The 25,957-nt window shown below is 41.0% G+C and overlaps 2 protein-coding genes across 2 annotated transcripts; one reads left to right on the top strand and one right to left on the bottom strand.

The window, feature by feature from the left end:
* The first annotated feature begins 14 nt into the window (after positions 1-14).
* TOX4 (TOX high mobility group box family member 4) lies at positions 15-14,557 on the top strand. The gene is made up of 9 exons (XM_065871556.1): positions 15-26; positions 237-305; positions 7,367-7,609; positions 8,498-8,758; positions 9,104-9,334; positions 10,752-10,832; positions 11,210-11,953; positions 12,939-13,102; positions 13,754-14,557. Exons 1-9 carry the CDS (start codon positions 21-23, stop codon positions 13,812-13,814), a joined length of 1,860 nt encoding a protein of 619 aa, XP_065727628.1. The 5' UTR covers positions 15-20; the 3' UTR covers positions 13,815-14,557.
* Positions 14,558-15,013: 456 nt separating this feature from the next.
* METTL3 (methyltransferase 3, N6-adenosine-methyltransferase complex catalytic subunit) lies at positions 15,014-24,938 on the bottom strand. Its single transcript, XM_065871379.1, has 11 exons — positions 24,622-24,938; positions 19,885-20,102; positions 19,385-19,789; positions 18,282-18,457; positions 17,470-17,686; positions 17,053-17,240; positions 16,641-16,679; positions 16,351-16,459; positions 16,165-16,230; positions 15,880-15,992; positions 15,014-15,254 (listed from the first exon to the last, which is right to left on the bottom strand). The coding sequence occupies exons 1-11, from the start codon at positions 24,719-24,721 to the stop codon at positions 15,143-15,145; spliced, it is 1,743 nt and encodes a 580-aa protein (XP_065727451.1). The 5' UTR covers positions 24,722-24,938; the 3' UTR covers positions 15,014-15,142.
* Between the last annotated feature and the right edge of the window lie 1,019 nt (positions 24,939-25,957).

The raw sequence follows: 25,957 nt of genomic DNA, 5'->3' as shown, positions 1-25,957 counted from the left end.
GTGGTAGGCGTTGTGTGAAGATGGAGGTAGGCTTTTCAGAGTTAGAAGGCTGGCGAGAGAGCGTGGCTAACGGGGTTGAAGCAGAGGCGGGAAGCCGGGCGGAGAGGCTGCTGACGGGAGAGGAGAGAGAGCAGGGTTTGGGGAGTGATGTCATAATGTCGGGGTCAGAATCTGTCGCTCCGAGCCAACTCCCTGCTTCCCCTAACTTATCCCCGCGGCTTTCTTTTGGTTTCCAGTTTCCCGGAGGAAATGACAATTACCTGACGATCACAGGGCCCTCGCACCCCTTCCTGTCAGGGGCCGAGGTGAGCACGAGCTGCCGACGCTGCGGGGGGGAAGGCGTGAGGCAGCGGGGGGGAAGGCGTGAGGCAGCGGCGGGGCCGGGTGGTGGGGAGGAGAGTGCGGACGCCAGGGGCCGGGTGTTGGGAACGGGGTCCGCGATTGATGTTTGGAGAAAAGTGGCAGCTGCCTCCACAGGCTATGAGGACCATGGGGAAGGCCCGGGAAGCTGCTGTCATCAGAAAAGGAGGACGTTGGAAAAGACCGAACCTATTTCAGACTGATCTGGATTGGAATACAGAGTGGAATTGTCTCCTTTCGTGGAGGAGAAATAACTACAATAATCTTGGGAGATCGCAGCGGGGAGAAAATGTTTAAGCCAAAGAAATTTGAGACAGGGAAGGAATTTACCTACCAGAGGTTAACTGTGGAATGTGTTCATTTTTAAAACATACTTTGTTGAAGGGGTCTTTGTTTCATTTAAATTTCCTACCCAGTGATTTTTGGAAAAGTTAATAGTTATGTTTACTTACATGGTGTTAGCTTGTTTTGCTAGTGACAGGATGAAAGGAAATAGTTGCCAGAAAACATGAAGGGAGTTGAGTAGACCATGCATTTCTTTTTTTTTGAATAAATTTATTTTACTTATTTTTGGCTGCGTTGGGTCTTCGTTCCTGCGTACAGGCTTTCTCTAGTTGCAGCGAGCTGGGCTACTCATCTTTGCGGTCCGCGGGCTTCTCATTGCGGTGGCCATTCTTGCTGTGGAGTACGGGCTCTGGGGTGTACGGGCTTCAGTAGTTGTGGCGCGCGGGCTCTAGAGTGCAGGCTCAGTAGTTGTGGCGCACGGGCTCAGTAGTTGTGGCACACGGGCTTAGTTGCTCCACGGCATGTGGGATCTTCCCGGACCAGGGCTCGAACCCGTGCCCCCTGCATTGGCAGGCAGATTCTCAACCACTACGCCACCAGGGAAGTCCCTAGACCATGCATTTCTGTTTGCCAGTGACTCAGAGTTTGGGCAGGTTACTTCACCCTTGTAAGTCACAGTTTCCCCAGCTGTCAGATGGCTGTAATAATAGTTTTTTATGATGATGTGAAGTAGAAGTAACGATCATGGTGAGGTCCTTTAGTATTCGTGGAAGAGTTTTAGTTGAAATATTGTCGTAAGTGTATCATTTGCTTAGGCAAGGCAAAAGAGTAAGATGGAACAGGAAAATAAATTTTTCGGTCTTTGAGAAACTGAAGTCTTGAACTTTGTACTATCTTTTGAGGATTTTAGTTTTTTTAAAAACGTTGTGTAAACCATTTGCATCAGTGTTTTGTATCTAGAATTATCAATTGCTGTTGAATGAACTTATAACAAAATTTAATGTTTTCGTGGATGAGAATTAGATTAGCAAGGAGCATTTGCTGCTTTTTTTAAACTGCTTTATCGTGATTACTATTCATTATTATTCTCCTAAGCCAGGGAAAGTGTGAATCAAATAAGCAGCAAATTTAGAAACAATATAAAACAAAAATCTGTTTGATGCTTTGCTGTCTCTTTGCTAGTTTCTTCTGAGTGATATCTCCATGGTTTATTTTCACTGTTTGGAGTGCTGTAAATTTCACATTGGTCTCATCCACATGAAAACGCATCATTGCCAATTTCTTCTGAATCAGGTCTCCACATTTAAATTTCTTATTTTTTATATTTATTTATTTATGGCTGCGTTGTGTCTTCATTGCTGCGCGAGAGCTTTCTCTAGTTGCAGCGAGCCGGGGCTACTCTTTGTTGCAGTGCTGGGCTTCTCTTGTTGCGGAGCACGGGCTCTAGGCGTGCAGGCTTAGTAGTCGTGGCTCGCTGGCTCTAGAACACAGGCTCAGTAGTTGTGGCGTATGGGCTTAGTTACTCTGTGGCATGTGGGATCTTCCGGACCAGGGCTCAAACCCGTGTCCCCAGCATTGGCAGGCAGATTCTTAACCACTGTGCCACCAGGGAAGTCCTTAAATTTCTTTATTTAGAGTGTTGTAAATTTCACACTGGGCTCATCAAGAAACTTTCCGGGTTTGAGTCTATCCTTTGTTTTTGCTTTTATGACTTTAAGAAATGTTTTAAAAAACTATTTTGCCAAGAAGCTCATAACTAAATTTCAGTGGATTCCTTTAGCCTAGAGCCCTGTCAGTGTAAACATTTCTCCTTGTCATTACAACTTCTTCACCTTTCTTTCCCCCCTTGTTTGTTTGGTTTTGTTGTTTCAGTTTTTTAATTTGTTTTTCCTTTATTTCAATTGGTTTGTGGTTTTTGTTTTTTCTGGTCTTACTGTGAGCCACCCCAAATATGTCTTAGAACTAGATAAAGGTAATTAAAAACATTTTTTTTCTTTTAGAAGAGTAAGTTTTAGAGTTTTATTGCAAGAAAAAGAAATGTCCACAAAAGTAATAACCATGAAAAAGTTGAAAAATTGGACTTCATTGAATTTAAGAACCTTTTTTTTTTTTTGGTTGCACCATGCGGCTTGTGGGATCTTAGTTCCCTGACCAGGGATCAAACCTGGCCCTGGCAGTGAGAGCACCGAGTGCCAACCACTGGACTACCAGGGAATTCCCGAAATTCACAGACTGGGAGAAGATATTTTAATACATGTATCTGGCTCATATTCAGAATATATTCAAATACTTCTGTAGAATAAAATAAAGAATCCCATTTTAAAATGGGCAAAATATTTAAACTTGCACCTCAGGGCTTCCCTGGTGGCGCAGTGGTTAAGAATCCGTCTGCCAGTGCAGGGGACATGGGTTCGAACCCTGGTCTGGGAAGATCCCACATGCCATGGAGCAACTAAGCCCCTGTGCCACAACTACCGAGCCTGTGCTCTAAAGCACGCAAGCCACAACTATTGAGAAACCCACGTGCCACAACTACTGAAGCCCACGCGCCTAGTGCCCGTGCTCTGCAACAAGAGAAGCCACCGCAATGAGAATCCCACGCACTGCAACGAAGACCCAACGTGACCAAAAATAAATAAATTAAAAAAAATAACATAAATAAACTTGCACCTCACAAGAAAGGATATCCAAATTGTCATTAGGCGTATGAAAAAGTGTCATTGTCATTGTCACTCATTAGGGAAATGCCAATTAAAATCACAATGAGATACCATTTCACACCCATCAGAATGTTGAAAATTTAAAAGACAATTCCAGGAGTTGGCAAGGATATAGATAACTCTTAATCATTGCTGGTGAGAGTGTAAATTGATTCAGCTTCTTTGGAAAACTAGCAGTATCTACTAAAGATAAACATATACCTACCCTGTAACCTGGTAATTCCACTCCTTGATATATACGTAAGAGAAATGAGTGCATATACTAACCGAAACATGTTCACAGCAACTTTATTTATATAGCTAAACAGTGGAAACAAAACCAGATGTCTATAAACTAATAGATTTGTTAAAAGGAATGCAACACAGCAATAAAAAAGCATGAACTACTAATAAATGCAACCTGGGTGATCTCAAAAATATATTACTGAGTAAAAGAAGCCAGACAAAAAAGGGTAGACACTATAATAGTTCTTTTTTTTGGTGGGGGGTGGCGGACGGTGTACCTGACAGCATGCGGGATCTTAGTTCCCTGAGCAGGGATCAAACCTGTGCCTCCTGCAGTGGAAGCGTGGACTCTTAACCACTGTACTGCCAAGGAAGTCCCCATGAGTTCATTTTTTTTTTTTTTTTTTTTTGAGTTCATTTTTTAATGAAGATCAAGAATAGACAACACTAAACTATGCTGATGGAGGTCAGAATACTGCTACCTGTTGTGGAAGGGAGGGAGTATTGACTAGGAAGGAGCATGAGAAAATCTTTTAGAGTGACGGAAATGTTCTGTATCTTTATCTGGGTGGTAGTTAATTGGGTGTTTACGTATGTAAAAATTCATTGGGCCATACACTTTAAAATGTATGTGCTTTACATAAGTTATGCCTCAGTAAAATAAGAAATAATAATAATTTTTTAAAAGTACATGTCCAGAGAGGAAGGCTTAGCATTTATTACAGCATTGCTTGAGATAGGAAAGCTGTATAATCTGAAGGGAGTTTAATCTTTCTGTTTCTCTTGTAGGCTGGCACTTAAATAATGATATTGTGCTTTGAGCACTCTGGGGAAATAAGTTATAAAGATAACTATCCTTAATTAGGAAAAGTAATCTTTAGAACCAGTTAATGATTTCAGGCTGAACAGTTAAAATTTTCACTACTGTATTAGTTTTTAAGAACAATTAAGCTATTTTAATAATCTGTAGTACCGGGGTAATGTTGAATAAATAGGTGTTTGATTAAAATAAATTTCCTTAAAATGAATAATCTACACAAGAAAGTACTTAAAGAAATACTGGATTGTGTGCTTTGATATAGAGGAATGTGAAAAGGTAGGGAAATGGTATTTTTTTATATTTTGGTTCTCTCAATGCTAAGCATCCTTGCTTATAAAGTGTAATTCCCAAACTGCTTTCTTCCTCATAAAGGCCCAGGAATTTAACAGAGAAGGAAACAAAAGCTGAGTTGAGAAGGTAGTGGTATCACGTTCCTATTTCCACCTTCTGTGTCCAAATCATTTATTTTTACTTTAATATTTGCTACAGTTTTATCTTTATTTTATGTTTGACAATCTAGAGTATGATTTAGTTATGTGGTGAATCCACTAAAATAACTTTAGATATTGGATTTACCTATAATCTTACAGATAACTTGTGGTAGTAAAAGATTTAGACTGGATCTCTATTCTAGTATGTGTGTGGTTTACCTTTCTGTATTCTTGATCATTACCATTATTTTACTCTTCTTTTTTAAAAGAAGAAACAAATAAAACAAAATTAAAAAAAACACCGTTAAAGCCACAGATACTGAATAACAAAGCTGTTTCCACATTCCGGGGGGTGGTACATAGAAAGAATGTCTTGTTAATTGGTTACTGTGGAATCTCTACATGTCTGGTTTTTTAGTGTACTCCATGAGAGCACTCCAGATAGTTTATGAGGGCTGGTCCTTTGCAGAACACTGGTCTCCTGTTTTGGATATGAGTTTTTATTCTTTTTCAGTTCTCATTAATAGTATCATTTTCATATCTTGGCAGAGTTGCTTTTTTATTTGTTGTGGTAAGCAGAATAGGATAGTCATTTTTTGCTTTACTTTTGCTGTATCCTCTTAAAAAATTGTACACCACTATTATACAACTATAAATCTAGTACAGTAAATGTTTCCCCAGGTTCTTTTTCCTGCCCCTGTAACTTTTGTTTGTTTGCATGAGAATTTGGTAAAAATCTTTGTACTCTTCTTCCTGAAAAATGAGCACATGAACTTAAACTGAAATCTCAGAAAAAAATCATGGACCTGAAGTTAACAACTTCCACACAATAACAAAAATGAGTTGTGTACTGAGAAAAGTTCAGTTCCTGGGGAGAGTTTTAGTTTTTCCTAAAGAATTGTCTGCTCCCGTGCTCTTTATGTATGCTCCTCTCATGTTATATCACAAATTTTTACCATGCTAAGTAAAATAGTAAGGCTCTTGGAGGAGGAAAATATAGAAATGAAGCTATATACATATCTTTTTGTCGTTTAGGAAACTTCTCTCAGTGTGATGTGATTTCAGAGAAATCAAGCATTTCACAGGCATACTCTTTCTCCCTGGTTTTACTAGCTGGAAATATTCTTTCTAGCAAAATTTTAAAATGCTGATATTAGTGAGACCCTTTCTGGGTTTAGAAAAATCTTGAGGAATTCCTAAAGAATGCTTTACTTAATCATGAAAAAAACCCCGAAACTGTGGGTACCTATTTAATTTGATCTGAATCAGTTGGTATTTACTGTGCCATGTGACAAGGTTGATAGAATTTAAAGTTTCTAAAATTCCAGCAATCTGTGGTAATTGGTTGGGGCAGGTGGCAAGTTAATAATAATTAGGATATTAATATTATCATTAAGCAGTTATATATATCAGGCCATGTGATAAAGTTTTGTATACTAAATCCCATAAATCCTCATAATAACCATATAAGGAGATTACCATTACAAGTCCCATTTTATAGATGAGGAAAATCCATTCAAGGTCATATAGTAATGGCAGAGAAGGGACTTGAACCCAGATCTCTGTGACACCAAAGTCTCTTGCCATTATTAATGCTCTATTGCTGCAGATGCTGCCATTTTAGTTTTTTAGTGTCAAAAGGAACCATGACATTTAATGTATCTTAGGTCAGACATTGGTCTGTAGCTCCGGGAATTGTGGCGTCATTCAGAATAGAAATAGTATATTATTATTGTAGTTGGACTCAGAGGAAGGGTTTGGGTCTTCACCTGGAATAATTTTTTTCTTCCTTTCTTGCAGAAAGCCTTGTTCAGAGCAAGACAGGAATGTGTTCAGGAACTGTTAGAGAACCAGTTTGCCCTCTGGCTATATCTCTTAATGAAGGTTTTTCTATTATCCTTATCTTAGCATTGTTGGGTTTTCCAAAAATCTTGTACACATGGAAATCTTATTTGTTGTTAGTATCGTGATTTCTAAAATGGAGAAGTGGTAGGAAACTCTTAAGTGCATATATTTTAGAGGGGCATAAAGTTCCCATGATCCTTTTAGGATCTGCTTCAAAGGAACCTAAAACAACAGTCCAAGTATAATTGTCTAGTTGACAATGAATTTCTGTGGTCTAACAGTTCAGGTGTATTAAGTATGAAATAACTGCTGTCTATTAGAATATTTAGAGAGATTTTAAGCATCATAGCTAAACAGGTTATAAAGTTTGGGTCCCTACTAATGGTGCTGAAAGAATCATTCATTAGACCAATAGGCAAAATAGTTTAGGACAACCAAGATGGTAAAGGTAGAAAAGAGAGAAAACTGAAAATTGTGATTGATGTTGGCAGCCTTGTATGTGACATATGGCCAAGGATATGAGGAAGAAGATTTATTTGTAAAATAAAATAGGTCCTAGGAAATTGGTAACAGAAATGGGATCCAGGCCAAAAAGAGGTACTCAGCCATGTTCTTCACTTAGCAGTATGCAGTTCCTCCTCTTCCCACTAAGTCTTTTTCCCTTTTTTTCCTCCCTACAGACGTTCCATACACCAAGCCTGGGTGATGAAGAATTTGAAATCCCCCCTATCTCCTTGGATTCTGATCCCTCACTGGCTGTCTCAGATGTGGTTGGCCACTTTGATGACCTGGCAGACCCTTCCTCCTCTCAGGATGGCAGCTTTTCAGCCCAGTATGGGGTCCAGACATTGGACATGCCTGTGGGCATGACCCATGGCTTGATGGAGCAGGGCGGGGGGCTCCTGAGTGGGGGCTTGACCATGGTAAGGGGCAAGACATCATCAGGCTTACCCAAGCTCATGGGCATGGTGTTAGGGGAGACATAAGTAACTCTGTTCCCTGCTACACTTGGGTAGTATTTATTTTCCATTCTTCTGGCTAAAGGCTCACCAACAAAGACCTCGTTTCCCCTGAATAAGTGAGATGTATCATCTGAATCAATTTTACTTGAAAACTGGTTTAAAATTGTAAAATGTCCAGTGTTAACCCTGAAATGAAAATGATTTATTGGGATTTTTGAAAAAGTTTTTTCCCTACTACTATGGCTTTCATATCCTAGGATTCAAGTGTGAGTGTGATTGCTGGCATGTTGAGGGATGTATTCAAAAAACTGTCTGAACCAAAAGTATTAATTGTGGATTAGTATGTTATAAATCAGTGTATTTGGGCTTCTAGCACATCTCATTAGTAGCACATCTTCACCCACTGTACTTGATGCCAAACATCTCTAACATTGCCCTTATGCACTCTGATTTGCCTATGTATTGCAGCTTTAAGAGCCGTTATTTAGGAGGGTACAGGGAGAAAGTTTTTCATTCCCCTGTGTGTCATCACTCTCTCTAGATTACTGAATAACTTACTTGCTCTTTAAATTAACTTGTCCAAAATTATGACTTCTTTGGTTATTTTTAGTTATTTTGGAATAGGCCTTTGAGTACAAAGAAGTGACTTAGTACTCAATTTGTAATTTCTGTACTTTATTAAAAAGCTTAATATGTTTTATATGTAGACAAATTATTTGATGTTTGTTTAAATGATGATACTTTCTGGGTAAGCAGAGGGTTTATAAATTGTCCTGAATTCCGGTGGGGGGAAGGGAAGGGTAGTGTTTTTTATATTTAGTGTTTAATTAGTCCTTCTGCTTCTCTCAGGACTTGGATCATTCTATAGGAACTCAGTATAGTGCCAATCCACCTGTTACAATTGATGTACCAATGACAGACATGACATCTGGTTTGATGGGGCATAGCCAGTTGACCACCATTGATCAGTCAGAACTGAGTTCTCAACTTGGTTTGAGCTTAGGGGGTGGCACCATCCTGCCACCTGCCCAGTCACCTGAGGATCGTCTTTCAACCACACCTTCACCTACTAGTTCACTTCATGAGGATGGTGTTGAGGAATTCCGGAGGGTGAGGCATTCCCTGCCAAAATCAAATCTGCCATATTATTCTGGGATAAAACTCTTGACCTACAGCTCCTACTAAGTATTCTTTACTCCTGCCCTGCTGTCTCCTCTGCTCTTTTCTGGGTATGGGGTCCTGCCTCTCTAGTTATAGTTTATAATGCTCCTTCCAATCTCCATTCTTATTGGTTCTCACGTAATTTATTGTCTTAATCCTATTGCCTCTACTTTTAGCATTTCTGAGAATTCCATTCATGTGACTAGTTTACCCCATATAAAAGTTCTTTTCTTTCAGTTCTCCCGACATGATACTTCTCTTCTTCTTGTAATTCTCTCTCTTTCCCCCCCACAGCAACTTCCCAACCAGAAGACAGTTGTGGTGGAAGCAGGGAAAAAGCAGAAGGCCCCAAAGAAGAGAAAAAAGAAGGATCCTAATGAACCTCAAAAACCAGTTTCAGCATATGCTTTATTCTTTCGTGACACACAGGCTGCCATCAAGGGACAGAATCCCAATGCCACTTTTGGGGAGGTTTCAAAAATTGTGGCTTCCATGTGGGACAGTCTTGGAGAGGAGCAAAAACAGGTGAGCAAATAACAAGGAACTAGTGGTTAGTGAATGTTCAAGTTTTAACTTTCTTATGTGTTCTTATTTCATATCAGCTCTTTGTTAATGGCATTCAAGATCATCCTCCATCTTAAAAGTTGCAGCCATACAGTGAATCCCAAATACCCATCTAAATACTATAGGGAGTTCCCTGGTGGTCCAGTGGCCAAGACTCCATGCTCCCAATGTGGGGGGCCTGGGTTCAATCCCTGGTCAGGGAACTAGATCCCACATGCCACAACTAAGACCCGGTGCAGCCAAATAAATATTTAAATATTTAAAAAATAAATAAATAAAAACAAATTTAAAAAAAATTATTATAAAAAACACTGAATCTAACTTTCTATGCCTTTTTTTTCTATCTGTAAAATTAGGCTATTCTTTGGTGAGTTGCATGCTGTAGCTAACTCTAAAATCCACAGCCAAGTTTGAATTTTTTCATTGGCCTCATATAAACTTGAGAACTATAGTTAACCTCCCTAAATTTAACCTGGATTAAACAAATGAAAATTGTGATACTACATGAATATAAGATACAGTTGAAATTGAAGATGGCTATAATTATCATTACCCTACACTCCCCAGGTCTTCTTATTTCTTAACCACTGGACCACCAGGGAAGTCCCCAATTTATTATTTCTTATGATTCTGTAAATTGGTTGGGTGTTTTTCCTGGTGTTCTTACCTGGGCTCATTCCTACGGTCGTACACAAACAACAGCTGGTATGGCTTATCAAGATGACCTTGCTCCCGTGCCTGGCAGTTGGTGCTACCTGTTGGCTGAAATGCCTTGGTTCTCTTTCACATGGTCTCTCATCCTCCAAATAGGCTAGACTGGCTTCTTTACACTATGGCAGAGTTAGAGCAGTATTCCAAGAGAACAAAAACAGATGTCCCCAAGTTCTCTTTTTGTCAATTCAGCCACATTCTAATGGTTAAAGCAACTCACAGAGCTAGCCCAAATTCAAAGGAATGGGAAATAAGTTTCAGCTGTTGACGGAAGACCAGGTATGCGGCACAGGAAGAATTCTTGTGGCTATCATTGCAAACAGTTTAGCACATTTCCTTAAGGGAAAGTATACTGGTTAGACACAATCCCAGACTAAGCAGACTACTCATCTTATTGGGGGTCAGGATTTGTTCTGGTTACACAGGTGTGAGCAAGGGTTGCTGTTGGCTTTAGAAGTGTAGCTATTCTGCAAGCCTACTGTTGATTGGCTGGCTTTCAGATGCATGGTCACTGGAAAGTCTGCCATGGTGGCTGTCTTGATTACTAGCTTTCAGGAGTTGTCAATATTTAGACTGAGATGAATTGTCTTTCATTGATGAATAATGTAGGATTATCAGTCTTTACTAGGAGTTTGTGAACTTTCTAAACAGTCTGTCTTTCATGCAGGTATATAAGAGGAAAACTGAAGCTGCCAAGAAAGAGTATCTGAAGGCTCTGGCTGCTTATAAAGACAATCAAGAGTGTCAGGTAAGAAGATTGGGGTAGGTGGATATTTAAACCAATAAAAACATTTTTAAAGCTGTATATTAGCAATTAGAAGTAAATACCACCAAAAACCTGTGGAACCTATTATTAATAGTATATAGTTATTAAAAGCTCAAAAATATGTAACAGGTTTCCCATTTGTTTCCATCGTAAACCTTGCCAAACAGTCTGAGTTTATTTTCATTGTTTATTTTAGCCAGGCAGACACATGGCTGCTCTTTTTTCTTTCTTTCTCTTTGTACCCCCCGCCCCCCCAGTCTGTGATGTACCTTTTCTTGGGAGGTGATTAGAGTGAGTATGTCCTGGGGGAGAGAATAAATCTCCTGATTTTTTTTTTTTTTTTTTTGGTCTTCTTTTAGGCTACTGTGGAAACAGTGGAATTGGATCCAGCGCCCCCATCACAGACTCCTTCTCCACCTCCTGTGACTACTGCTGAGCCAGCCTCTCCAGCAGCAGCCTCAACAGAGCCCCCTGCCCTGTCTCCTTCCATTGTTGTTAATTCCACTCTTTCATCCTATGTAGCAAACCAGGCATCTTCTGGGGCTGGGGGTCAGCCCAATATTACCAAGTTGATTATTACCAAACAGATGTTGCCCTCTTCTATTACTATGTCTCAAGGAGGGATGGTTACCGTTATCCCAGCCACAGTGGTGACCTCCCGGGGGATCCAACTAGGCCAAACCAGTACAGCTACTATCCAGCCTAGTCAGCAAGCCCAGATCGTCACTAGGTCAGTGCTGCAGGCAGCAGCTGCAGCAGCAGCTTCCATGCAACTGCCTCCGCCCCGACTACAACCCCCTCCGTTGCAGCAAATGCCTCAGCCCCCGGCTCAGCAGCAAGTCACCATTCTGCAGCAGCCTCCCCCGCTGCAGGCCATGCAGCAGCCCCCACCTCAGAAATTTCGAATCAATCTACAGCAGCAGCCGCCGCCACTGCAGGTCAAGCTTGTGCCTCCGCCCACTCTAAAAATGCAGACTACCTTGGTTCCACCACCTGTAGAAAGGAGTCCGGAGCGGCCTGTGAACAGCAGCCCTGAGACCCATACAGTGGAGGAAACCTCTCCTGAGACAATCTGTGAGATGATCACAGATGTAGTTCCTGAGGTGAGCCTCTGTTTTCAAGTATTTCCTCTAGACCAGTGAAAATGTGTAAGCATTTTTGGTTGATCTAATAAAAGCAGGGGCTGCTACTAGCATTTAATGCCTGGCACAACTAGGCGTATGAAATATCCTGTCAGTTCCCTGCAAGATACTCTGTAGTGTTCTTGGTGAGAAACATTAAGAGGGCCTCCTATCCTAGACTACTCCTTAACTAAGCAGAAGTAATACGGTAGTCAACTAAAGATATATCCTAAGCATAGAGTTATTTTTCAGGTGTCTTACCCAAGGATCCAAAGCTTTGGAGATAAATCCTTCCATTTCTCCCAAACCTTGACTGCTTGGCTTGATGTTTTTAAGTAAGGGGATGGGTAGGGAATACAGGTAGAAAAATTCAACTGGTTAGTATCATTGAGTCTTTTCAGAAACAAACAGATGCCAATTTACCCTACTTTTAATTTGTACCTGACCAGTAGTCATTTTGAAATATGGGTCTGTTTGTGACTATAGTCCCACAATGAATGAAGCAGTCATTTTAAAGAAAAATACCACCCACCCCACCCCTTCAAAACCAGGAAACTATTAATCTCTAAGTTTTTTTCCTTTTTGCTGATGGCACCACGTTTTATCTTCTTAGTCTCTGATCTTAGTTGAGGTGACCCAACCTCTATTCACATTCTATTGATTTGATATTTTCAGAGGAATATTATTCAACTGTAGAATAAGGTCAGTGATAGGTAATATTAAGATTAAACACCAGCAGTATGGCAGCATTCCCCTTATAGGAAGCATCTTCATATCAATCTGCATGGCAAAATTCTAAAGCTGGATATAGAGAAGACCAAGAACTCACCTTCTTTTGGAACTGTACCCCCATCTGTGAGGGACTGTAACATCTGTTGCTCCACTGGATCCTAGAGTTAATTTGACTAGCTGGCTAGCTAGGTAAGTAGCAGTCCAATCCATCTTTGGTGCTCTCTCCCTCTCACAGGTTGAGTCTCCTTCTCAAATGGATGTTGAATTGGTGAGTGGGTCTCCTATGACGCTCTCACCCCAGCCTCGATGTGTGAGGTCCGGCTGTGAGAACCCTCCCGTTGTGAGTAAGGACTGGGACAATGAGTACTGCAGCAATGAGTGCGTGGTGAAGCACTGCAGGTGAGCTTACAGTTCCCCTTCTTATAATTCAAGTATGACTAAATAAACTGTGTTGGAAAACACAGTAACGCTGAGCATATAATCAGTACCACCTTACCTTTGGTAGAGTAGGTTGCTATATACATCTGATTGTAGAAGCTACTAGAGAAGTTCCCCTGCTTAAAAAAAGCTTACATTTGCCGTGTAGATAAAGATGACATAATGAGCAGTTCACACTTTTCAGTTACATTACCTCTGTGTGTGCTCTTTAAAAATATGACACATCAAGCTGGTGGTGACTGAATCTTAGTTTAGCTTATCTCCTTAGTGCAAATCAGACCTCTTAGGGAATTAGAATTTGAGAAGGGATGGATAGGCGGTAAGTAGCACAATAAGGTGCTAAGTATAGGGGGAAAGGGAAGAAGTTCTGAAGATTTTGCCCATTTCCCCAGTTTTCCTGAGATTGACCTACATCCATGAAACAAGGCATTGGTATTTCCTATCTCAAATCCTCCAAAGTAAATTAGGATTGCCTATACTTCTGACTCTTAGGCCCACTGCCCTTATATTCCTATTGGGTGATATATGTCAACCTATTTGTTTAAGACAACGTTTAAAAAGAATATATCTAGGCTGTAATTCTGAGTTTGTGTGTATCTTTTTCTTTCTTAGGGATGTCTTCTTGGCCTGGGTAGCCTCTAGAAACTCAAACACAGTAGTGTTTGTGAAGTAGTCCTGTTCTCCAAGCCAGTGAAGACTTACCTGCTGGGAACATGTCCACCGAGCCTGTTTTTAAAAAGACAAGCTGGGCTTCTGGTAGTGCCTGATCTCAACCCATGATGGTCCTTTATGTCCTTCACGTTTCTCCCCTTTTGTCTCTCTTCTACAGGGGCCAGGCTATGGAGCAGGGCCATTGAGTTTGCTGGAATTGCTTTTTACTTTCACGTACAAGCAGAGATATCAGTGATAATAACAGGGGAAAGGGTGAAGGGCATATGAACAAGCAGAACATACGGGGTGGTGGCTAGGGGTGGGGAATTGTTTGAGGAAAACTTGTTGGTATAATTGTCATAGGACTTGCCTAAAATACTATTAAAATGATAGGATAATACTCAGCTTTGAGCCTAGGAGAAAACATCACTGTGTGCATCCATTTTAAAGGGGCTAAAAAAAAGGCTGCATTAAAGGTTACTTCTTAAACAGGGAACTATTACTATCACATCTGCACATTAATTACTTTGAGAACAAAGGTTTTCAACATAGTAAGCACACTGGGCTGTAGAGAAAATAACATCACCTAGGAGCGTCTTTTATTTATTTCTCTGCAGTATTTCTGTAGTCAACGCTCTTCCTTATCTCAGTTATCATCACAGTTTATGAGTGCAAAAGGCAGAACTCTACATCCTTAATATAAGAGGTTTCACCAAAGTCTACAGAAGTTGTGTTCACTTGTGTTTGATGAAGTATCTTTTAAAAGATAGGCCAGAGGTGTTTTCACTTATATAATATATAGGCTAATTCTCTGCATACTCTAGGCACTTATTTAAATTTAATGTAAGATGTGCTTATTTCACTTTTCTTGGAAATAAATGAATAATAGACTAGCAAAGCCACATAGTTGTAACAGAATAAGCAACATTTCGAGCATGATAGCCCTAATGATGATAATCTTAAATGAAACTCAAATCTTACCTTGAGAAATGTTGTCCCAGAGAACCCCCTTCTTGATTACCATGTTTACTAGCACTAATTGCTAATCACTTTGATCCTATACAGTATAATCAATATTTTAATGTTTTTCAAGCATTCATTTAGTTTGAACCCTTATAGCAACCCCATGAGGTAGGTAATATTCCCAGTCTACATATAAGTAAATCATACTGAGAGATGAGTTACACAAGATCACACACTGTTAAGTGGCAGAGCCAGAACTTGACCTCGAAATCCCAACTACAATACAAAGTTTTATTTAAATAAGGAAAAAAAACTATTGTACAAATATTACTCTTCAGGTGCAGCCTGCAGAGCCATGGCTATGGATGCTTAGGTTTAGAAGTACTTCTATAGATTCTTAGGTTTAGAGATGATACCATCTGGATACCTTTGCTTGAACCGGGCAACCACATCTGGGTCTAGTAGGTGGATCCCATCCAGTTGATTTCCAAGGGTGATCCTGAAGCATGGGGAAAGATGGGGCAAACCAAAAATCCTGGAATTTAAAGGCTTAATACTGTTAAAAGATACGTACTCTTTATTAAGACTGCCTATCATCTCATTGAATATTCGTGCCAATTCTTTTAAAAAGATCTTACTATTAGTATAGTATATGGTAGTATGGCTGGTTAGAAATTGGGCACAGATTCTGGTGTTAAAAAAGGCTGGATCTGTACTAATTAAGGGTTAATAACTTATGTTTAACCAGGCCTACTTCACAAAGTTGCTGCTGCCAGTGAGTATCCTTTGGATTAGTGAAATGCTAGCAGCACGTCTTTTAAAGCTCTACTAACAGAATGACAGATTAAAATTGTTGACCGATTACACAGATTCTCAGTAACCAGGGGGCAGATTCAGTACATCCCATAGAATAACAAAGATCTTTAGGTTGTAACAGTGGAGACCTTAAGAGCAGTGGTTTAAATCTTAAAACCTGTTGGGTTCCCAATGAATGTTGGTTGCTTAAGAATCCTCTGAAGCCCATTTATAGACTAGTGGAATGTGAGGTGAAGCTCTACTAACTTCTGTCCTTGACCATAAACAGTTTTGCCCTTGGGGGCTAGCATGTTCTCTGGTCACCTTACCAGTTGGGTTGCACATTGTGTGGTCGTCCAAATAACTCAATCTTGCGAGTGCCAGGGGACAGTCTTTCAATCATGCCATAGATTTCATCTGGTTTATGACTAGTGGAACGAACCTAGGAAATAAAAGCTCTAGCTACTTTTAAGTTACCCAAGATTGAAATTCTAGCCCTTTCCATTTATGTTTATGATCCCAATGAGAAAACCTGGGATAAGAATATACCTGACTAGAATAACTGATAGCAGTTTTAAAATGTGCATCTTTGGATGCCTGGGCAAAGTACATACCTCAGCTACGATCACATCACAATCCAGACCCTGGTTGAAGCCTTGGGGATTTCCTTTAACACCAACCTGCTCACCAGAGAACAGATTACCTTATGAAACCCCAGCATTTGAACTGTTTCTCAATAAGCAATCAAACAATTCCTATTTTTTGCTCCACTTATTGAATTGGGCCCCACTGCTGCTCACCAAGCAGTGTTCCTTCCCATGGTTCAACCAATGACCTGTGCGGCCTGTCCGAATGATGCGTTGCAGTTGATTTGTCTTCACCCAGATAATTTCATCTACCCGTTCGTAACTGTGGGGTATAAGAAAAAGAATTAGAGCTTTAATCAGGCTTTCACAGTTTAGGGGTGGTGCCATCTATTCTACAGAGGCAAGGAATCACATAATACTCTGAAAGAAAGGAATACATATCAACTACAGTAATTATGTACTTATTTCCCTTAAAAGAAAGCAACACAATGATCGTTACTTACCCCCAGAGGTTCAGACATTCTCTGCCCAACTCCATGGCCCTAGAAAGAAATAAAGGTTAAACAGCTATTTCCATGCCCATATTTCTTCTCCCTTCAAGATACATGTGTTGTCTTCAGTAGACATTCAGTGAACATGCGAGACACCATTAGGGCAACAGAATGGATCTAAGAATGAAAAAGTAAAACTTAGTATCTATTCTCAATGACCTTACCTTTCACAAGCAACAAATGTAGAGTTACATAGAATTCATGTGTCATTTGTGTTATAAACAGGCACTAGATCTCAGTAGGTAAAAGGCTGACTCACTTATATATTTAATAGCAGGGCTAGGAAAACCCAGGATTTTATCCCCACCCAGTACTCACTCTATACTATATCTGCCCATACCTACATATCTTTGAACTGCATTACCTGCCTGTGACCCAGAGGAAGAGAAAGCCATCATCCTGCAGTACTGGTATGTTGAGCCTGCGCATCTCATCATCTGTCAGGGTCCCATAGGGCAGCTCCATGTGAATATCCCAGGGTGGGTCAGCCATCACAACTGCAAACTTGCCCAAGATACTGACGTCCAGGTAGCGGATATCACAACAGATCCACTGCATGAGGTGGTATTTGGTCATCTTCCCTTCCTTTACTCTTAGATTCATGGCCCCAGTCCCTCTTTTTACATTTGATTTTCCTATTCCCTTAGATGCATATCTATCCCACTCCATTCCCAATCAGCAGGGCGGACTGATGATTTATGCCCTGCTTTCCTACATGTATGGCTACCCTACTAAGATAAAGGTCCTTAAGTTGAGGTAAGTTTTCTGAGCAGATAGGTACCTGAGGTGGGAAGAGTCGATCTGCATTGGAGTCACCTCCAACGCTCTGTGTAAGGGCAAGCTCCTGGCTTGGTGTATGGTCTTTGCTTCCAGGAGCTTCAGAATCCATGCAAGCATCAATTTCATAGTGAACATATTTGCAGGTATCCATGTGGAAACATGTGTTAAGGAAAGAGCAGTCACCTAATGACTCATCAGTGTGTTTATTGATGATCCGTCTGGGGAAATAAAAAGGGAGAATTGGAATCAAGATGGTGTTCCAGTTAGATGCCACAGTTCGAGGTCCAAATTGTTGCAAAATTTCTAGTCTTTCACTGTCATTAGAGCTGCCTCCACAAGTTTTCAAATAAGGAACGCAGGTGACATTTAAATCTGTGATTTACACTAAAGAAGAGTTTTAATTCCTCTCTGAGCAAAGAGTTAACTTCCTTATGACAGGAAGGAAGGGCTTGCTAGTTAGAGCAGAATAAAGCACCTACCTAACAGCCCAGGTTCCTGTTTCTCCTAAGATCATCCTTCTTCCAGAGAACTTTAACTCACTGGGGCTCGGAGACAGAGATGTCTTGCTATTGCAAGAACAGAGGGGCATTTTTTTCTTTAAATCTCACATCGTTTTGGGAGTGCAGCCTGTATTCCCTCCCATAGAACACTACTTCTGAAAGTTTACCTTCAGAGTCTGGAAGTCTTAGACAAATCATATTAAAACCACTTAATAACAGGATTAAAGACAGAAACCCAATAACCGGAAGAAATGTGCTTAAAAAGAATGACTGCTTCTAGGAGACCCATCCAACCCCCTCCCTCCCAAAAGACCTGAAGTGCAGCTTGCGACAGGGCCGGTCAGCATCACTGGCTTTCATGCACTCCTCCTTGGTTCCATAGTCACAGAACTCTTGCACTTGAGCCCGACCTCGTGAGCGAAACTTTTCAACTATGGATTGTTCCTTGGCTGTTGTAGTATTCAGTAGCTCTAGGATCTCCTGACTAACCTGTGACAGAAGAAACCTTGGTCTTAAAAGGGTTTGTAGATAAAATGAGCCCTTAAACCACCTCTGCAAATTCTACTTGACATCAATGTCCTATGAGGGGTCAATACACTAAGTTAATATGGGAAAATTGGAGCCCTAGGAGAAGAGATGTGTCATGGGTTTAGTCCTTTCTCACAAATGTGCATTTGGGATGAAATTAAAATATAAGAAGACTGGTTCCTACTGCTAAGCATTAAGCTAAACTCCCCTCCCCAGGAAAGCATTCCTTCCAACCAAAACCACTTACATTTATTAGGTACTGAACCAAGGCAAAGTGCCAAGCACTTCAGTGTTTAGCTCAGAGCCTATGCAACAATTCTATAAGCAGGGGATGGGGGAGCGGTAGGAAATGGGTAACTATTGTGGGTCCAATATTTAATAGACTCAGAAACCACTACAATGCCATTCCACATTGTACAGTCTATTTCCATAATTATTGGTCCACATGGCTATCTTCCAGTATTCGTCCCCTCTATTACTATATTTGGATTCCTCTTCTCAAGATCTGATGATTCTTCCAAACAGATACAATGAAAAAGATTCTCTAAATCCGAGTTTCCCAACATTGGTGCATTGTTTACATTCTGGGCCAAATAACTCTTTGTCGTGTGGAGGTTGCCCTGCTAAGACTGTAGGATGCTTTGCAGCATCCCTGGCCTCTACCCACTAGATGCCTGTAGTGCTCCCGTGCTGTGACAAACCAAACATGTCTCCAGACATTGCCAAATGTCCTCTGGGGGTTGCGAGGAGGGTAAAATCATCCTCAGTTGAGAACCACTGCTCTAAACCCTGAATTCTAAGAACTGCTCTTCGCCCTAGGGGTAAATTCCTCTCAACCAAAGCTAAAATTCAAAGTACATGTGTGAAAGCATTTCCATCTACCCCTACCTTCTTGCTCTGTTGTTCCTTAGTAGATTGTTGGTTAAGAAGGCTCTCTATCTCCAGATCAACATCTGAGGCAGCATGTTTCCTTGATTTCTTGGTTGGCTCCTTGGCTACTTCTGATGCTGAAGAGGCCAAACCAGAGGCCAAAGAGCTAGCAAAGGCAGCTACTGTGGTCGAGTCCTGTTCTGCACGCCGCTTCTGCCCTGTGATAGTCCCTGCTACCTCCCCAGAGCCCTTTTTTTCTGCCACAGCCCCCATCATGGCAGAGAGCTTGGAATGATCAGCGTAGGTCACAAGAGTGGGATGTGCATCATCTTGTAGGAGACCTCGCTTTACTTCAATCAACTCCTGAGCTGCAAACTTCTGTAGGAGGCTTTCCACCCCATCTTGAGTGGCAGGGGCATCTGGCTAAGGAAGGAGGGTAGGGGGAAAGCATTAAGACACTGACCATGAACTGTAGAAAAACAGTGGTAGTTCCCAACCTTGTCTTATCTGGGCATTACCGTGGAGATGGCAAGACGGATGGACACAGCATCAGTGGGCAAAGTTAGCGCCAGATCAGAGAGGTGGTGTAGCAACTTCTTCTCTAATTCAGGGTCTGTAGCTAGTTCAGGAACTGCTGAAGCCGTGCTGGGCTTAGGGCCACCAGAAGTGGGTGCAGTAGGCACTGGGCTGTCACTACGGAAGGTTGGAGACAGTGCTCCCTCTGGATTCCGAAGATCTAGGAGTGAAGAGAAATGAAAATGAAAAAGGGCAACCATTGTCAATGTATACATTCCTCAGGAGTCAAGTTCTCCAGCATTCACAACACACAGTTCTTTCATTTCATGAAGAAAATTCTCTGACCAGATTTTGCACTAGATACCCTTTATTAAATCACACTCAAGCATTCACTGCTTTGCCAAGATAATCCTGGATTTTCTGGGAACCACTTACCTTTTCTCTGTTGGGTGAGAGGTCTTTTCCTAATTCCTTTCCTTGCTGTGCTTCAAGGAAATAAATTAGCAGCTTGGTAGATTTAAATGTCCATACCACCTCCCTTTAGTCACTCTAAAATGACAGCTGATATAATCAACCTGTAAGCCAGGAATATTTTCAACAACCTACACTGTGATCAAATCTTTTTGAAGAATTGAATTTGAATGAATTAAGGCCACTGGACATCAGAGGGTATAAAAAATGACAGGAGGGATTCCCTGGTGGTGCAGTGGTTGAGAGTCCACCTGCCGATGCAGGGGACACGGGTTCGTGCCCCGGTCCAGGCTAGGCCCATGAGCCATGGCGGCTGAGCCTGCGCGTCCAGAGCCTGCGCTCCGCAACGGGAGAGGCCACAACAGTGAGAGGCCTGCGTACCACAAAAAAAAAAAAAAAAAAAAAAATGACAGCGTTGGGGGTTAGAATGATGCGACCTTTAAAGTGAAACACAAAAATTTTATAAAACTGCTGAAGCCCTGGTCACCAATGATATTTCTTGACTATATTTTTATCACTTACTCTAGTACTTCACAAGCTGGGTAGCCAACATAACCTTGAGAAGAGTTAAGAAACTCAAATCGGGACAAAATATTACCTTTGGGAGAGCCTAATATCTGTGATTAGTTAGTTAAAATACAGATGAAATATTAAACATTCAGAACCTGTATTGGAATTCCGTTAAATACTATATAAGTGGGCCACTAGTTTACATTTAGAGATATTCTGGTTACTTAGAAATTTCTGCTCTAATGGAACTAACTTTAGTAAAATTTAACTCAGAAGTCTAAGGAAAATGGAGCTGAAGTATACCAAACACCTTGGGGGAACAGTTACATTTTAGGAAAATAAGTTATACCCTACATGGAAAACAGACTCCACAATTCCATACTAGCTAGAAATGTTAAATAATTGCAGAACTCTCTTTACCTCGCTTATGTATGATTCTTTTACATTCTGCTGAATCTCAGACTAGAACGTTTTTTTAAAAAAAACATAATCCTATTTATTTATTTATTTGGCTGCGTTGGGTCTTCGTTGTGGCACGCGGGATCTTTGTCGTGGCACACGGGATCTTTGTCGTGGCACACAAATACCCTAACAGACATCATCTCACTGAGGAAAAGCACTGATTTTGCTCCAATGTTAATGTCAATAAGTTGAAAATGTACTTTTTATAATTAACCTGATACTACCAAGAATATAATATAAACATTTCTTCTTCTTACAGAGTTTTCACTTTCTCTGGTAACTAAATTTATATGTTCTTTGAGTCATGTGTAATTTTTCTTAAAGTAAGCAAGAAGTCTATGAAAAGAACCACTTTAAACATACATTTTCAATCCCTGGAACTGGATACAGACATTTTTTTTTTTCTCTTTGGTTATCTGACTGATCACTTGTTTTAATACAGTTCTTTTAAAAAACAGCCTGTGATTCTGGTTATGAATCCTTGTGTTAGTAACACCTCCTAGGAGTATTCTTTTCATGACATTCAGGACACTGAAGCTGAAAATACCTTTTTTAAAAAATACCTTTTTCAGGTTATTGGGAGGAGGAAGCTCACGTTTAACATTTTGGAAAAAATCTAACAGCTGATTAATGCAACTGTTATTTATAGATGGGCTTTAGCCACTCTGTGAATTCCATGAAGTCACTACAAATTTGGGGGTAAGACTCCCAATGTTTTATCATTCTTAAAATGGGTCACTGGCAGAAAATCATTAGGAATCCTTGAGCTCCAACTCCTTCAGAAAGTATTTGTTCAGTTATTAATTCAGTATATTTACTGAGTGCTTCCATTATGCTGCTAACTATGCTGACACTCTGCTTCTAATCTAATGAAAAATTTAATGTGTTGGGCTCAGCAAAGGAATACTTAATACTTGAGTTCATTCTTTGGTTAAGAGCTCCGTTGAAGATAAATAAAATACTAGCTTGAAGACATAAAAATATGGCTGGTCTACTAACTTGCTGATCCCTAAAACATGTCAACATCTATATTCACATCTTCAATCCCATTGATGAAATATATTGACCAATTCACATATTTACTAATGTGCTAAGCCTGGCCAAGTTTATTTTGTTTCAGTTAAAATTAAGTAAATATTTACTGGAAGTGATAATCCTCACTTCAAAAATCTGTACTTTACTCTATGGAAAACAGTACGGTGGTTCCTAAGAAAACTGAAAATAGAATTACCATATGATCCAGCAACTCCACTTCTGTTATATATCCAAAAAAGCTGAAAACAGCATCTTGAAGAGATATCTGCACAGCCATATTCACAGCAGCATTATTCACAATAGCCAAAAAGGTGGAAGCAAGTATCCAGCAGTGGATAAATGGATAAACAAAATGTGGTACACACATACAATGGAATATTACTCAGCTTTAAAAAGGAAGGAAATTCTGACACTTGCTACAACATGGAGGAACCTTGAGGACATGCTAAGGGAAATCAGCCAGTCACAAAAAGACAAGTACTTTATGATTCCATTTACATGAGGTATCTAGAGTAGTCAAACTCACAGAAACAAAATAGAACGGTGGTTGCCAGGGCCCGGGAGGAGGGGAGAATTGGGAATTATTGTTTAATGGGTACAGTTTCGGTTTTGCAAGACAAAAAACTTCTAGAGATTGGTTGCACAATAGTGTGAATATATATACATCACACTATCAACTATACGTTTTAAAATGGTTAAGATGGTAAATTTTATGTTATGTGTATTTTGCCACACTTTTTAAAAAAGTTGTACTTTAAAAATGCCCAGCTAACAAAGGTCTCCCAATGATTCTTGGTTCATAGTGTTCTGCATTCATTAATGACACGAATACATTTTAGTTTACTCAATATCCTTGTCTTTTAACATTAACCTCAGAAGTAAACAAGTATCAGATTTCAGTAATGCTATAAAAATCTAGATGTGGTAAGAAAATTTTTATTTTCTGTGAGAAAAGAACTGACTGAAGAAAAAAAACTTTGCATATGGCGCAACGTTTGGTTAACACCAAAGTGTGGTTAATACCATGGAGAAGTGAAGTGGAATTTCTATTAATTAATCCCTGATAATAGGACTTGCACTTCTTCCCCTACTTACCCTGCCCTCTTACCTTCCCTTTAATTGTCTAAGTCCTACATAGCCACAGAGACCAAATTCCAAGTGCCCACTCTTCCCTGACGCCTTCACTGCCTAAACCGACTCTTGTTACTTCTACCTTCACTGTACTCATTGTGGAATCGATTCATTTGGCATTTTACATATGTCACATTGTATTTCTGACTTTTCCTTTATCCCCAACTAAATTTTAAACTCCTTGAGGGCAGGGACACTGTCTTTTGTCTAACTAGACTCATGTACGCTGTAGACACTCGATAGATGTTCATTCATTATGGTATAAGAGTCCTGCCAAGGCATCTTTTAGTTCCAAGGGCCAGACTACAAGTGCATGGACCTAATATATATTTCAACACGAGATTTACAGACGGACTCGAGTATACGAATATACAGTGCAACAAGCTACCACAAGAGCGGTACGGATTCATTATCCTTGTAGGTCTTTGATTTGCCTTAGATCATTCAGGGCTTGTGCTGGGGATGTGGTATGAGTAGCACTTAATCTTTTGAGGTTCCTTCAAGTTTTAAGACTGACACAGGAGAAAACGGGGGGGGGGGGGAGAAAAAGTTTAAAAACAAATGTTTTCAGATTCCTGCTCACTGTGTAAACGTCTAAGACAATGCCAGTTCCTCTACTCGTTTAGCAACACCGAGTGCTAACTCTGCGAGGGCCATTAAGCTGGGCACTGTGGATAAAAAGGTTCCGTACTTGCTCTCACAGCGCCCCGAATCTCAAAAGACATGACCCCTAAAAAGCAATTGCTATAACCGAGAAAAGAACAAAGCGCCACGCGAGTAACTAAAAAAAGGGACTTGCTGCTTCGAGGGATCGGGGGCTGCAAGGCCTAGCAAGTGAGACGCTCTCACAGACTCAAGAGGAGTCAACCTGACGCGGGGAGGCGAAGGCTTCCGGCCGGGGAAAGCGGAACCGGCGGAACCAGGGCCCAAGCTGGGAAGGAGCCGCGACTACGTGCAGGAGGGTGAAGCGTCTGTGCTGCTGAGGTTGGGGGGAGAAGAGTACCAATGTTATGAAGCCTTAAAGAAACGGCAGTTTGGGGAAAGGCACCGACTCGGGAGCTGTGTTTTTCTCCAGGGTTCCCTCCAGCCCTCCCCGGCTAAGGCTCGGCCCCAACAGTCCCGCGCCTCACCCAAGTGCCCCGAGTCCTGCTTCCGCCTCCGCTGCAGCCTCTCCCGCAGAGAATCCAGCTGCTTTTTGTGGGCCTGGATAGAGCTCCACGTGTCCGACATTTCGGTCTCGCAGCCCAGACACGTCCCGAACCAAAGGCGACTGCCTTCCACCTCTCAGCCCTAGTTCCAAGAATTTTCCAACTCTCATGCGGACATCCGAAGCATAACCGGAAAGAGATCCCGGGAGACGCACCGGACGGAAAGTCATTTCCGGTTTTGCTCTCCCTTTGAAGCTGAAACGAGAGCCACCTTAAGTGTTGGCGGAATGGCGGGTATGTTTTTTATGGGAGTTCTTTCACGCTTCCGGGTGAGGTGAGGCTGTGGTTGCCATGTTGGTGCCTGGCAGAGCTGCCATGTTGCTTACAGCCGCGCATGCGGCCATGTTGAATATTAGGAAATGAGTTCGAGTCGTACTAAGACAGCGCGCGTGGGGCAGCGTATGTAGTCTAGATTTTGGAAATGAAGGATCACTAATTCCTTTTGACAGTTTGGTACTAACATACCTTTGCCACTGAAGGTGTAGCTTCATGTTTCCGTGCACTTGTTTACAAAAATATAGCCATTACGCATGCATATTTGAGGGAGGAGAACTGATGGAGCAGAGATACTATAATGAGTCTACAAATACATATTCTCACTCTTCTTGCTTATACCAAATCTACAAGTATCATGTGTAATACATTAAAATAGAGTCCTCAGGGAATTCCTTGGTGGTCCAGTGGTTAGGACTCTGCGCTTTCATTGCCAACGGAACCGGTTCAATCTGCGGTCGGGGAAATAAGATCTCAAGCTGCTCGGAATGCATGCATGCATGCATAAATACATACATACATGCATACTCAGAAGGAGGCACTAGAGGGCTCCTGAGGTTCTGGTTGAGCTGTGTTTCTTATTCTGAGAGCTGGTTGTATGAATACGTTGTGAAAATTAACTGAGCCAAACATTTTGGTATGTGCACTTCTCTGTGTAGTAAACTTAAAATTTTCGTTTTTTTAATGAGGTTCTCTGAATGGAAGCATTTGAGAACCACTGATTTATCAAGCCTACGGAACGCCAAACACTGCCAGAAAGAACAGCTTAAGAAGGCATGGCCCCTGCTTTCAGAGCTTCTGGTATGGTAAAGGAGCTAAGACCCAGTTTATTGATATTGAACCATCTTTACAGACTAAGGCAGCACCAAGCATAGACTTAAAAAACAAACGTGATTGCAAAGAATGGAGGACTCTGAGCCCAGATGACCCTTTGGCAAGGAGGTGACATCAAAGTTCAGGCTTGGAGTGACAGCTAGTACTTCAG

The sequence above is a fragment of the Phocoena phocoena genome, chromosome 2, assembly GCF_963924675.1.
Source record: "Phocoena phocoena chromosome 2, mPhoPho1.1, whole genome shotgun sequence".
NCBI lineage: Eukaryota > Metazoa > Chordata > Mammalia > Artiodactyla > Phocoenidae > Phocoena > Phocoena phocoena.
This window is presented reverse-complemented; position numbering and strand designations above follow the sequence as displayed.